This window comes from Thyridium curvatum (genome assembly GCF_004353045.1).
Source record: "Thyridium curvatum strain D216 chromosome Unknown NODE_72_length_212992_cov_80.570197, whole genome shotgun sequence".
Taxonomy (NCBI): Eukaryota; Fungi; Ascomycota; class Sordariomycetes; order Thyridiales; family Thyridiaceae; genus Thyridium; species Thyridium curvatum.
Genome location: NW_022156827.1, coordinates 99,118 through 113,607, shown reverse-complemented (window position 1 = coordinate 113,607; position 14,490 = coordinate 99,118). Strand labels below are relative to the sequence as shown.

Genomic DNA, 14,490 nt, shown 5'->3' with positions numbered 1-14,490 from the left:
TGCTAGTGAGCAGTCCCACCACGCCGAAACACGCTTTCTTGATTGTCTACGAGGATCCAGACCCCTTTGTGGGGCCGTGAGTCGTCCCGCCTTCACTTGCCGCGCTTGCGCCTTGGCCCGTCGCCATGGGCCTGTAAAGCCTGCCACCGTGAACACCCAGTGGCACCTCTACAAGTTCAATTATGATCAGCGGTGCCGGCAGAACATGGCCAGCTAGGCTAGATCGAGCAGAAAAGGCGCCGGCGGGGCCGCGATGTCGTCAGGCTCTTACTTGTAGTTACCTGTAGGGACGTAAGTACCCTCCAGCAACACACGTCCAGTCTGTGCAGTGTCGTGTCGGACCGGGATACCCAGACAGCAGGCGGCTAGCATCGACAGCAAAACGCGTGTCTTTTCTAGTCTTGTCTCAGTTCAACCATGATAGTGCATTAAGCTACTACTGCCAAGACAAGTCCGCGGCATTTTTCCTTCTGCCTCTCAGAAACTTCGGCAGAGAAGTCAGTGAGCTACTTGTGAATACACATCCGGATCGCGCTGTGCGAGCGGTGCTGACCAGGGCCCCAGCTCCGACCTTGGTCGCTTTGTGTGTCAAGTCAAGGTCTCTACAGCCATATCGACGAAGCCAGAGAGGTTATTGAGCATGCCGGGGTCTCGAGCACACACAGCATCTACAGAACACTAAACCAAGACATTCTGGAATAGCGTCATTGCCATAGATCGGGGAAAAGTCGATCCTGCTTTAGGCTTGCCAGACAAGTTCGACCATTGGAACTCCTTGTCCCCGCCTCCTCCAAAAGACGGGAAGTAGCTTCAGCCAATTTTGAACTGCGACTTCTCATGGCGTCCAGAATGTCTGACTATTGAGGACACATGAGCCGCGGAGACCCGGTACCTGATTTGTGTACTACACGACTAATATCAAGTCATACTTTAGTATGAAGCCAGGTTCGCGGCTGGATCGGAAGTGCCCCGATCACGATCACGGGTATCTACATCGCCTGTAGTCCAGACTGAGACGAGAGTGTAGCGCTACGGAAATATCTGCTCCAAATGGCAAGGCGGCAGGCCAGACCAACGGGCACCATTCCTAGTGGTCTTAAAAAGGCTAAGACTCTGAACGTGGCCGCCTAAGGAACGCGGCTGGGTGGCAATGAACTTGGGGTAAGTGGTTGTCTCTCTTTTTTGACGCTTGGCAAACCAGACTGGCCTGGCCTTGCGACAGTACCTGCTTTGTGAACCCCAGTGGCCCTCGGTGCCGCCCATCAGATCCTGTAATCTGTACAAGTTGTGCAACAGGTCATCTTGCACCACAGTCGAACCCATCGCCCACTGCGGCCACGCGCTTTGCAGACGCTGCACCTCGTGATAGGTCCCCAGGAGGAGTCTCGGGAATATCTGCTGGTGAACGATGCATCTGGCAAGTCTCCGAGACACACGTCGTGGCGGTCGAATCCCGTTTCGCACTCTGTGACACAGCAACGGGCAAGACAGCTTCTGGTACCATCCCCGCCTCTGCGTGCGCATAAAGGAGCAGCAGGCGATCGCTTCGTCGACCCAGGTCCAGTCGATCATACGCTGATCGAAACACCGCCGGGTGATGTTGCTCTTTCAAGGTTAAAATTTTAAAAAAATAAGGAAGGCGAGGAGCATCGCGATCCTGGCGGGTGCGAAGACCGGTGTCGCGACCATCAAACCGTGGTTTAGGGCCCCGACCGCCGCCGATCCGGGCGGTCGGTCGCTTGCATGACAACCGCGGGCCATACGGGGGAGACTTTGAAACCGACCCCAAAGATCGCTTCTCGTCTCCAGAAACCCATAGTTCGTGCTATTTTTGGGGTCAGTCCTCTTGGTCCAAGAAAACATGATCCGAGGAGCCCTTCCTCTGACGCTTACCGTGTCAAACCCGGGCGTTGGCATAAGTCAGAATGACAGAAGGTTTCTCTGTTTAGCTTCTGCAACTCGTCTTGTCTAGACCGATCGATTTGTGATGCTAGATACCGGGAATTTGTCCAATACCGGTTTAAACGGCCGGGCTTCGCCTTGACGACAGGCGATCGGAAGGCCCGTTGTCAATAACCCTGAAGCCAGTGCATTGCTTCCTCTTTGCCACGGAGCCGGGAACCCTGCTCGACATGAACCGCACCAGTGTCAAGTCGCCGGCTTCCCAGTCGCCCCCCTTGCAATGGTTCTCGGATGGTTCCGTGTAAAAAGTCCACACAGACCAGAGACAAGAGACTGGGATGCCAGCTCATCATTTGCGTGGGGAAATCACGCATTGCCGTCGAGGTGCCGCGTGTAAGTCCGGCTGGCGAGTCGGAGTGGACTCCGATGATCCTCCACCCCCGTTGATGCATCAAAGAAGCATGTCGCCTTCCATCCACCACACCCAACGCTAGCTAGGACGTTACGTGCGACATCTTTTCTTGCTCGATCATAGGACAGGCGGGCATGGCGAAAGGGATAGAGGGTTACAACGACTCGCTCGCCAATCGCACCCGCCAGGCTCTGAGACACGCCCGCATCCAACAGACCACAACGCTGACAAAGAGGCACAGACAGAGACGCACAGCGGGTACAGGTAAGCAGGCAATTCTGTCACATCATGGACAGGCAAATCCCCCGCTCACGAGAAAATGATGTATTACAAAGTAGCTTGAGTCCGTTTGCAGATCAGATAGCGCCGTCTTTGCTCAAATCAAGGCATACAACACGGCGGTGACCGAATCGAGTTTGGTGAGAACATAGCTGCAGTGGAGTTGGCCCAGATGTGGAGTTAGTGAGCTGGCTCTGGAGCTCCTGAACAAAGACCCTGCCAAGTGATGGTCAGATTAGTTGATGGACTGCTAACAGAAGTCCTTGACTATCCATCAAGCCCATCGGTTTTAGGTAGTGGGATAGCCCTTCTGAGTTACAGGGCAAGGATATGACAAGGAGATCGACTGCTAACGATGAGGTAGCTCCTGATGGACTTCCGTCAACTATTCTGACGCCCGCTTGCCTGCGTCCGTTTATTTCCTGTGATGCGTGTTGCGGGTGTTTCGCTAACTCTATAGATCAAGTATCTCCGATGGCTAAGGATCTACACGGTCACTAAATAGGTGGAATTGGTGGTAATCCCACGGCTCACGGCAGACAAGATGATGGGTTGATCGGCACAGCTAGATCCTTAGACACACTACTACAGTGACTTCAAAGGAGAAGGACAAAAGAAGGAAATGTAGGAGGATGACTATGGGATCGAAACTGGGTCGATCAAAGACCATGATAGATTCAGGCTCGGAGGCAAGAACAGCGCACAAAGCCCTCTCCAGGAAGTTGACAAGTACATTGCTCTCTGAAGTCCAACTTATATCTCACATATGCTCCTTATCGCATGAATGATGTATGATGTATGCAAAAACCCCTAAATGCTAGAACCTTTCTCTCTTCTCTTGTACCTCACTCCTCTGCCAACCCCGTGAGGCCTCCAGCCAGCCCTTGCATCCGGCGGCTGAGCAGATCGTCCGAACTAGCCAGCTTGACGAGCTTGTCGTCGCTGCTCCGCGTGCGCACCCTCTTCTTCTGGGCAGCCTTCTTGTTGCGCGTGCCCACGGCGGCGGCAGCGGCGTCGCCGTTCTCGCCCTGCGGTTTCGCGCCTCCTCCTCCTCCTCCTCCGCCGCCGCCCGATGTGGCGGGCGCCTCTTTCCTGCCCGTCACTTCGTTGCCGCCCCCGCCGCCCTTGCCGTTCGCAAAGCTCCTGCCGCGCACCCTCGTCATGCTCATTTCGAGCGGCTTGTCCTCGTCGCCGCTCGATTCCGTCCGTATGTGGTGGCGGCCGCTCTGGCTGCTGCCGTTCACATGCGAGGCCGTCGGCACGGGCTCCGCCGTTGCCGCTGCTGCTCCCGTTTTCACGGCGTGTTGTACCGCCTGCGAGTGCTGCTGTCTGCCCCGGCGGACCCGTCCGTCGGCCGCGTGGAATGCGTCCTCGATCCACTGGGCTGACCGGTCGATCAGCTTCCAGGCCGGCGGGTAGATCGCTGGGAACTGCAGGAAGCCGTGGCTCGTCCCGGGAAGCAGGACAACTTCGGCAACGTCCTTTTCGTCAAATCCCTCAACCTGTGCGTCCGACTCGGTGTAGTCAAGCCGTCGGCCGCCGGAAGCGTGATACGCGGCTTTGACGCGGCGCAGGCGCCCCGAGAAGATGACGGTATCATCGACAAGGGGGTCCCGCTCGCCAGTCAGGAAGTACGTCTTCGGGAAGTGCGCGAGGAGGAGATCGGGCGCCAGGATGGGGGAGAGGTAGTAGTCTCGGCTAAAGTCAGGACGGTTGTGAGGCCCGACGTAGAGGATGATCATGGCACGCATCATCTCGGGGGTGAGCACACGATCGTTGAAATACGAGATCATGGACGACATGGCGAGGCGAGTGCGCATGGGCTCCGGGTGGTGCGATGTGCCCGTCGAGCTTTCCCGTCTGACGCCAGGAGAAGGCGGGCCCTGGGCATTCTTGAACGACGTCGGCGCAGAATGGGCATATTCCGGATGGGGGCTGCGCATCTCCTCTGGTGTCGCGGAGCCGCCTCGAGAAGGGTCCGGGCCGTCTGGCGACAGCTTGGCCGCGGTCTCGTCTTCGTCATCGGAGTCATGAGGGGTTCCCACAAGGTCGTTGTATTGGCGGCTCTTGCGTCGAATGATGTCCTTGTTTGTGGTACGCATTCGTCGATCTTTGATGAGTGACATCTGCTCATCAGACATCCAGTTCCCAATGTTCATATCGAGACCTGGGTAGAACAGTATCAACCCATCCGGCAGAGGCAACTCGGTCTTGCCTCCAAACCGACAATCAGGGCTTGACCTGCTCTCAGTGATCATGAGTGTCATTGCGGTTGCTAGATTGCCGCCGGCACTGTCTCCGCAGACCACAATTCTCGGCATTTCGGTTCCCGACAGCGAGACGCAAGTGCCACGAGTCTCTATAAGCGTGGTATATACGTCGAAACACTCATTGAGAGCGTAGGGATAGGGAAACTCTGGAGCCTTCCGGTAGTCGAGACTCAAAATAGGAAGACCTGTCTTCGCAGACCACGCCCACAGCCTATCATCGTTGCAGCGAGGATCCATGGCCACGAACCCACCGCCAGGGATGTCGAGAACAATGCGGTTGATATTGGCGCTCTTGAGCTCGGAGAGCGGCCCGTCAAAGTAGAGCCAGCCTATAACAGGCTCCTTATAATCGCTCGAGCTCGGCCGAGGTATGCGGACCTGGCGCGGTTGCCATCGCGAGAAACGAGGCCTCAGGAAGCTCTGAAAGAACTGCAGATAAGGGGTCGTCCCCTTGTTCCAGCTCACTCGCAAGTGATCCACCGTCAGGTTGCCCCGGACCTTGCGGACCTTCTCGTCAGCCTTTTCTGCTGATATCATGTAGAATATAGAAAAGACCAGGCTGGCTAGGTCGCGGAGCCACTTTGTTCGGATCTTCATGGCCGTCCAGAAACCGGCGTCGAGCGCTGTCAGGATCCACGTGGCGCGGAAGAAGGCCGGCGTGTACATGTTGGCCAGAGGCTCGGGGCTGGCAAGCCCAACGAGCGTGCTAAAGTTTCTGGCCGCATATATGTACAGGAAAGTGATTATGACGGTTTGCCAGAGAGTAAGTTTCCGGGACAGTTGTTTGGAGAGAAAGTTGAGGTATGGCGGGCCATGTCGATGTCCCCTGCAAACGCGTCAGCTTCGGTCGAGTGCAGACAACAGTTTCAAAGACCTGTTGCTAGACATGTGAAGAGCCATAGCGACGAACGTACCGGATCAGAATTGTTGACCAGAACCCAATCACCGCAAGAACTTGAAGCCTGCGAGACTTGGAGGAAGGCCGTCCGAGGACGTGGTCCAACATGGCGGTGGACGACGCTCTCGAGATGGGGGTTGAGCCTTGAGACTCAAGTAATCGAGGACAGTTCAGCACTGAGACGCTCTCTTGATTCGATTTAGGCTGATTGGAAAGTTATTCCATAGTCTAGTGCGTCGTTTCTTGGTTCCGAGCCCGAGTTTCTGTGAAGCAAAAGAAATCCTCGGACGATATTGTCTGGATAGTCCGGAATCCAAGCTGGCTTGGTGGCTCCCCGAGCTCGCATGTGCTTCTGTGGTTACAATTGTAGGCCAAACTAGAGGCGTGGGGCCGGGGCGATGAAGTGTCCAGGATCTAGTTTCTGGTCTCTAGTCTGAGGCATGTGATAATGGGAGGTGCCAGAGAGGAAGAACACGCTCAGAAAAGGCTCGGGCTCTGCCGTCGACGGATCAATGGACGAACTGAGTCAGATTGGAGGATCACGCTTTCTCATCAGGTGCAGGAGCGTGATCATATATGATGCGGGCTAAACCGAGCAAGATAAGTCGGCATGACAGGATGACTGGAGGGGAAGCAGAACAAAGACAGCATGGCATTGCCAAAAAGTCAATAAACAAGGTCACAAATTCGCTGACGAGATGGATCGGTCCCAGTTGAAGCCGATGGAATGCGGCCCTGCCGCTCCATACTCTTCTGCCGATGAGGGCACTGGGCGAGCATCGGACGGCAGAGCCAAAAGACCAAAGAAAAGCGCTGCCACGCCACAGTCTCACAATGGCTGACATGTGAAAAGGGAGGGTATTAAATTGATCCCATGACGCACATGCTCCGAGCTAGAAACAGTGTCAAACCACCGAAGGCTCCATTGTTAGTGGCTGAAGGGCGCCGGCGTGGAGCACTCCGTGAAGACTTGTGGGGTTTGGGGCAGCCAGTCACCTGGAAGCCCGCTGTGTCTCCCCCATGGTAGGCCCCGTAGATACCGAGCGAGTCAGAGCCCTGGCCTCAGGTCCAGACAGTCCCAATGACTCTGGTGTTGTTACCAGAAGTCGATAGGGACGGTACGGATTGAGCTTATGCTGCGTTGTTTTACGCTCTTTACCCCAAAGTCATAGGTACTCAGTCTTTGCTATTCCTCGTGCCCTCTTACAATATTTATTTTGAACGGAGGCAGTTCAAAGCAAACCCGTATTTTGTATTCAGACATAACCTAAGCTGTCCTAAAGAGAAAAAGAGATCGTTCCCGCATCTTACGGCCTTCTGCCCGCCGGTAATTGTTCCTCGCAAAACAAGAGCCAGATTTCCATTTTCAGCGCCGCCAAGATGACCGGCTCCAGGGGACGCCTCCTGGCTGTTCTAGTTGCCCTCATCGCTTAACAAACAGCATGGGTCTTTCCAGTCTTGCCTTGAAGAGAGTGCTTCTCCTTCTATTGATGGAAAACGTGTTAGTGCTGCTCTTGTGATCTCTCCGGAACGTCTTTACCTTGAACCTGGGGTGGTTGTGCTGCGCTCTCGCGCTGGCAGTGTGGTGCTTGTGGATGAACTCCTGCTGCTTCCTGATGCTCTCCTTGTCCATGTTCTGCAGAAGGGCAATGGTTGACCGGATGTCGGAGATCAGCGCGTCGCACCGGTTCCTGGTGAAATCCTCGCGGACGACGATACGCAGCATCTTCAGCTGGTTGGTGTGCGGAGCCATGGTGTACGCCGGCACGACCCAACCGCGGACTCGCAGTCCATGCGCAAGGGCAAATTCGTCAAACTCGCGGTCCTTGTTGGGCTGCAGCCGGAAGGCGACGAGCGGAAGGCCTTGTCCCGACTTCTTGGACATGATGATGAAGCCGAGCGCCTCGAGCGAGTCGCTCAGGTAGTCAGCCGTCCGGGTGAGGTTGGACATGATGGCGCGGTAGCCGTGCTTGCCCAGACGAATCAGTTGGTAGTACTGGCCGATGACCTGCGAGGCGCCCTTGCTGAAGTTGAGCGTGAAAGACGCCTGGTCAGCACCCAAATAGTTGATGTTGAACACCAGCTCTTGAGGCAGATACTCTGCCCCGCGCCAGACGACCCAGCCGACACCAGGATACACCAAGCCGTACTTGTGGCCGGAAACATTGATTGAGACGACTCGCTCGAGGCGGAAATCCCACTCGAGGTCCGGCATGACAAAGGGAGCAACGAACCCGCCACTGGCCGCATCAACGTGGATAGGCGTGTCCAGTCCCCTCTCGATCAAGAGATCGTTGACTGCCTTGACATCCTCATACTCGCCAGTATACGTCGTTCCCAAGATGGCGCAGATCCCGATGGTGTTCTCATCAACCAGATCCACCGTCTGCTTTGGGTCAATCACGTAGCGGTCTGGTTCACAATAGACGAGTCGCTCATCAATCTCGAAGTAGCGCGTGGCCTTCTCCCAGCAGACCTGGACGGCGGACGACATGACAATGTTGGGGCTGTCGAAGGGCTTGCCCTCGGCCTTCCTCTGGTTCTTCCAGCGCCGCTTCATGGCCAAGACGGCCAGCATGATGGCCTCCGAGCTGCCGATGCAGGAGGTACCGACAGCACCTTGAGCACCATTGCCAACCGGGGCGTTGAACAGCCTGCCGATCATCGACACGCAACGGTTCTGGATGTCGGCAGATTGAGGATATTCTTCATAATCGATAAAGTTCTTGGAGAAGGAGTCCTTCATCAACTGTTCGGCTTCGTCCTCCTGCAAGAATGTCAGTGGTTACCGGGCTGCGCGCGCGAGTCGTGGAATGCGGGCCTCGTACCATATAGGTGGTGACAAACGACGCCAAGCTGCCAAGGTTGTCCATTAGCAACGCCAGAAACTCTAAGAGCTGTCATGTCAATTGACAACTCACTTGAGCATAGGGTTGCCATCGAGGCTCAGCTCGTCCTTGATCATGCGGTACGCCACCTCCTTGGGCATCTCCTGCTCGGGAATCTCATGGCGGGGCAGATCCTCGCCCGCGAACTTGGAGCCGTAGACTGAGGTGGTGAAGGCATCGGCATCTTGGGCAAGCTGAAGGTGAGCTTCCTTGACCTCCTTGACAATGCCCTTCTCGACGTCGCCCTCCCTATTGATGGTAGCTAGATGGACCATGGTGGTAAAGGTTCCTTGAGTGTGCTGCAGGCTGCTGATAAGGGCCTGGTCTCAGAAAGAAGAAGAAAAGGAAGAAAGGTCAGAAAGTATTCTACCTGGAATGAATGGCGGTCAGCTTCTTCTAATACTCCCTTGCAACAGGGGTCCTCGTCAGTCAGGTCACCCTACGTGGGTGTTGGGCTGGAGCAACGACGGGAGAAGGTGCAGGAGCTTGAGGGTGGGCTGTGCTGCCGCTTGTCGCTGTTGCTGATGCTGAAGCAAGCTGTGACGTGGTGACGTACGACAATGAACTCACCTCGCAGCTGTTGATGCTCGTGGATGGAAGAAGCGCTTGAGGGGTTTTCGTAAAGACAGGGGGAGGAATTGCGGTGAGAGAAGGAGGAAGAGGGAGCAAATAAAGAGACGAGAGAGAGAGGACGGACAGCAAGGCCCAATTTCTACTTGCATGCCACAAATCATGAAGCTCAGCTTCCCCTCTCAAACATGATCTAGTCCCTGACGCAAGCTGCGAGACGGGAGCTCTCTAAGAGCCAATAGGTGGGGATGGTGGGCGCTGACGAGGCATCTGCAGTGTCGTGGTCTGGCGCTAGGCGGGGCTAGACATGCTATTTTTGCTGGGCAAAAAAGCTTGGCCTTTGATGATCAGCTGGGGAGACAGGGTACTGTCCGCCAGAAACCCGCCCAGTCGCACCGTTAATGCCCACTATTGGGTGCCCCGGCCATCCCGGGCCACAGGGGTCGATCGACACGAGGAAATAAGTGTGGAGGGAGGTGGCAGTCAATGCACCATCAGGATGCCAAACAGCTGGCTACTTGGAAATTGATTGAATGAATCGCGGGTTGATTCTCGTAAATCTTTACGTTGCCCATTCGGTTGGTCCTTCTCTCTAAAGCTTGGGACACATCACGAAATGCAGTTAAACCTTCCCCCTCGCAAGAGAGAACAGCCTTCTCTTAATGTCGATGCTTGAATCCGGTCATGACATCACCGTTCTCAACGTGCTTTATGTAGTGGCTGCTAGCTCGTCCGTCAATCAAGGTACCGGCACCACATCGTCGTCGTCACGATTTGGACGGAAGCTATTGGCTCTTGAACCCGGAACGCAAACCCCGCTTGGAGCTTCTCATCATCTCCTATCCTTGTCCACTGGTACAGGAGCATTTGCCGTGATAAGCAAAGTACTGGACAGAACATGGATGATGATCAAGCCCCGCACCCTACCGCGCGTCACATTTCTCAACGAAGTTTCAGAGCCTACAGCAGCAATGCATGGAGGCCTTTATCACGCAGACAGAACCCGTCTAGCACATTGGGCTTAGCAATTCCGCAAAGCTAGACCTTGTCTATACTATCGAGACTCGATCAGGAGGAGAGCACCCAAGCATGGGCTAGAATAGTTGTCAGAAGCCCATCACGACTTACCTCAATGCTGACGATGCATGTCTCTCCCTTGATAGTCACACGGGCTATCCCACTACCTAAACCCAATGGGTTTGATGCAGTTATCAAACCGCAACTAGCCAACTTGATCTTCACTTGGCTGCGTGGGGCGGGAGCGGCCGTGGATGGACAAGCCACTCCTGCCTTCCGGGAGACCATCTGGCTTGGGCCCAACTACATTCACAACCTCAATGAAGCTTCATAATGCTTGTATTAAAATCCCGCAGGATCATGGGTTATACAATGAGAGTTGGGGGAGTTTCACGATGATTCAAATAGGACAATCTCAGTCCATTAGGTCAGACTGTACACCCCCGGAAATTTGTCATGACCTGTGACGGTAGCTTCCTAGCTTGGAATTATCATCTAGAGTATCAGAAAAGGCGGACCCTCTTATGTGCTAGATTTCGAGCGGCAGCATGTGAAGTAAAAGAGCCTCTTGCCTGCCGTCTGCATCATCTATCATTCCTCTACACACCTGAGCGGAGTGACCCACATTTCCCGGCCACCACCCGGGACGCTTCCGATTTCCGTAACGCCGTCTGTTCACCGACCAACATTGAATCGGCCAAAATATTTTTAATTTTTATCCTACACCTCCTCCTTCCTGATCGGCACCGTATCGTAGGATAACATCATGCTTGAAATGTAAAGTCATTTCCTCCTTGCCGCATTCCAAAAAATGCTAACACACACACACACATTGAACCACACACTGACGTAGATAGATCGAGACCAAGACCAAGACCAAGACCGAGAGAAGGGGGAAGAGATGGAGCACACAAATGTGCCCGACAGCATCGCCGCCGCCAACATAGTGGCGCAGGCTATCCGAGACCACGCCGCGGCCACGCGGGACCTTTGGGGAGCATCTTCACCAATTTCTCGCCGAGGATGATTAGACGGCGGATGACACCCTTTTTCTTTCCTTTATTATCTTTCAAGTTTTCTGTTTATTTCTACCCACCTCTATTTTCTTCCCTATAGCATACTTGAACTTATCATCGTCGTCCACTTGCAAGGTTCTATTGATCTTTTCCTTCTAGGCGACTCAAACTTAAGTCGCCTGTCTCTAAACTGCCAAACAGCTCACCCGCCGCACAATTCGTCGGCATCCGCTTGTAAATCACACTATCTATGTTCTCTTCCTGGAGGCGTCGAGATATTGAGGCGCCTACCTGAGACGACGTGTCGCCGACGAACTTGGCGTCGGCTCTGCAGAGGAGACCCAGGCGATCAGTTCATGAACATACCGGCCAGATCAGCCACATCCATCCGGTTCACACGTTGGGGCGTTGCATAAAGGTCCTCAGGAAACCACTCCGCGAGAGTTCCGCCCGGGCGGCCATATGCAGGGGGGAGCTTCTCGTCCTGCTTGCCGGTAATCATAACCCCCAATGCCGTCCCGCAAAGCCAGGCCCACACCATTCCGTCGCCCGTGTAGCCCGCCGCAATCCACTCTCCTGAACGGCTTTCGTCTACCTTGCGTCCTGTTAGGCGGTGGTCAAGCCTTCCGACGAACGGCCTGAAATCAGCCGAGATGGCCACGACACCTGACCAAACGCGCTTCATACGGCCGCCCACAGCATCGTCACCCCAATTCGGGGAGAAGATGGTTGGCATGATGCCATCGAGGTGTGCCACAGTCAGAGTGTTGAGTTTACTATCGTCAAAGATCCCAATCTGGTCTACTCCTTGCTTTTCAGATTGTGAAAATCCTCCCCCGAGCATGATCTCGCCCGGAACGCCATTGACGGTCGGGCGTTGTGTAATGTAATCGAAGCCGTGCCCGAACATGACGGACCATGAGCGACTGCCATTCACATCTGGGAATTCCTTGCCTGGCCGCTGCGCTGACATGTGAGCGAGAAGACTTGTCATCTTGCCGCGTAAGCCGGGTACAAGCTGGGTTGAGAAGGCGTTGGTGGCGTGGACGACATGTCGGGCCTGTATAATTCCACGGCTGGTTTTGACTAGGTACGGGTAAGATCCGGATCCAGACACTGAGGAGCCGAGCTCGACATCGAGGACCGTAGTAGACGTTTCAATGCTCAGAGACTTGCTGTAGCGGTTCAACAAATCGCTCCAGATCGCCGTCACAAATCTGTAAGGCCACAGTGCGCCGGCTGTATAAGAAATGGCCCCGATGACATGTTCATTGACGGAGAATTTCTGCGACCCAGCCGTCAGTATCTCTAAAAAAACATGCGTGACTTCTTTCGGTTGCCGTATCTGCCTTACCTGCCGAGCTTCCTCAGCTGTCCAGACATGCAGCTCAAATTCCGGTACCCATTTGCGCAGCTGATCGACCTGTCGCAAGGCGCCGGCGAGGTCTCTCTCTCCCAGATAAAAGTCTACAGACTCTACCTCGCGGCACTCGGCCACAGCGATGTTTTCAGATTTGGTGAGTTCGGTCAGGACTGGCAGATGCCTGATCATGAAGCGCACGAGGGTGGCAGCTCTCTCCGGGGGCACGGTCTGGAGCAACTGGTCAAAGGTGACATGCGGAGAGACCTTGATATGCCCGCCATTGCGACCTGTGGCACCGCTGCAAAGTTGGCGCGCCTCTAGGACGACAATGTCGTCGAGATGGGGTGTGGCGTCAGTATTACGCTCAGTCAGGATAGTTCTGGCAATTGCGGCGCCGGTGATGCCCGAGCCGATGATGACTACATCGGCACGGTCGGGAAGAGTGGGGGACCGGGTGTCGACCAGCTCCGGGAACGGTGGATCATCGAGCCAGAAGGACTTGGTGGGTGAGGCAACAGGATACCCGGCCGGGGCAGATGCTCGTTGTTCTAAATCACGGAACTCAGAGTAAAGACCCCGGAGTGTGTTGATACTAGTCGAGATGCCCTTGAAGGCCCGCCCGATAGAGGATAGGACGGCGCCCATGCTGGTAGTCCGGCCTGTCTGGCGTGGAAAGATTGAAAGCGGACCTGGTTTCGGCCTCTCCGTTCAATAAGACGGTCAACCACAGCCCGGGTAATACACAGGGCCAATGATGAAGACAGCGATATTCTCAAGGGAGAAATATGGTTGGGGAGAATGTTTGGCTCGGAAATACGAGTGCTAGGCCTAGAGCAGCAAGCAGGAGGCAGGGGAGGGGGAGCCGTGAGATGAGAAGCTGCTCGCGAGACGGGTGCTCGTCATTTGGTTGTACAAATGAGCCCCTCAAATCCACTGAAAGCATCGTTCCCGCCCATCACCAACAAAAAGAGGCAAGAACGATCCGCACAGAACTTTCGGCCTCAGGAGTGCTATACGCCTTTCAGAGACATCGGGACAGGTGAACTTCATTCTCCTTAATCTGATTAAATACCAGCCATGGATGTTATTCGTGCCTGGAGCCTGCCAAAAACTGATTGATGACGCCAGGTAGCAGGCCCTATTCTGATTTTGCTATCGTATCGTACACCAACTGCCACCGCCAATGGAACCTTCCCTCTGATTACCCAAACCACAACATTGAACGCCACAAAGATGACCTTCCTGGCGCACAGCCCAAATGGTACATCGTAAAGAGGGACCGAGGCCCCATTGCCTCAACTGCCTACTGCGGCCTGTTACTTGGCCCGGCCGATAGCGTCTTGCCGAGTTCGGCCACTCGACGGGCAAGGTCCTGTCGTCGATCTGAGTGGCCTGTCCCGACCAAGCCTGCAGCTGACCGCTCTGCCAGTGTGGCCGGCATGCTCGCCCGGAAGAGTTCACACATTGGGCCCGGTTGCGGCTGGACCTGGCTATATGGTGGAGGTAAATCAGCAATTGTATCATGTCGAGGGTTTCACAAGCGTAAGCACTCACCTATTGCCAGAAAGCTGCATCGATTGGACTGATCTCGTCGACATGGTGTTGTGTGATCGGAGAGATGATCTGTTCAACATACCCTCTCTCCCCTCCACCATCGCCTCGATTGATCGCTCGCTCCTGATTTTATACTGTTTGATCATTGCATGGCATGCCCATGAGATGCAGCTCTGTCTGCTAAGCGCAGTTGAGCAAAGGCTCGTTCCATGTCTACGCCTTCATCGCGCGTATTCCCTGGACGTTCTCGATGCTCAGCCATATCCACGCATCTGGTCTACAGGCACATTCGTGATGAGAAGCAGGATAGTATGAGAGCCG

General features: G+C 54.9%; 3 protein-coding genes across 3 annotated transcripts; all 3 read right to left on the bottom strand.

Moving 5' to 3' along the window:
• Positions 1-3,438: 3,438 nt before the first annotated feature.
• Positions 3,439-5,869, bottom strand: E0L32_009680 (uncharacterized protein; the record flags this gene model as incomplete). Its single annotated transcript, XM_031144671.1, has 2 exons — positions 3,439-5,689; positions 5,778-5,869. The coding sequence occupies 2 exons, from the start codon at positions 5,867-5,869 to the stop codon at positions 3,439-3,441; spliced, it is 2,343 nt and encodes a 780-aa protein (XP_030990573.1).
• A 1,322-nt stretch (positions 5,870-7,191) lies between these two features.
• On the bottom strand, positions 7,192-8,924 carry E0L32_009679 (uncharacterized protein; the record flags this gene model as incomplete). The annotated part of the gene is made up of 4 exons (XM_031144670.1): positions 7,192-7,245; positions 7,302-8,528; positions 8,590-8,617; positions 8,683-8,924. 4 exons carry the CDS (start codon positions 8,922-8,924, stop codon positions 7,192-7,194), a joined length of 1,551 nt encoding a protein of 516 aa, XP_030990572.1.
• Positions 8,925-11,601: 2,677 nt separating this feature from the next.
• On the bottom strand, positions 11,602-13,260 carry E0L32_009678 (uncharacterized protein; the record flags this gene model as incomplete). Its single annotated transcript, XM_031144669.1, has 2 exons — positions 11,602-12,537; positions 12,607-13,260. 2 exons carry the CDS (start codon positions 13,258-13,260, stop codon positions 11,602-11,604), a joined length of 1,590 nt encoding a protein of 529 aa, XP_030990571.1.
• Between the last annotated feature and the right edge of the window lie 1,230 nt (positions 13,261-14,490).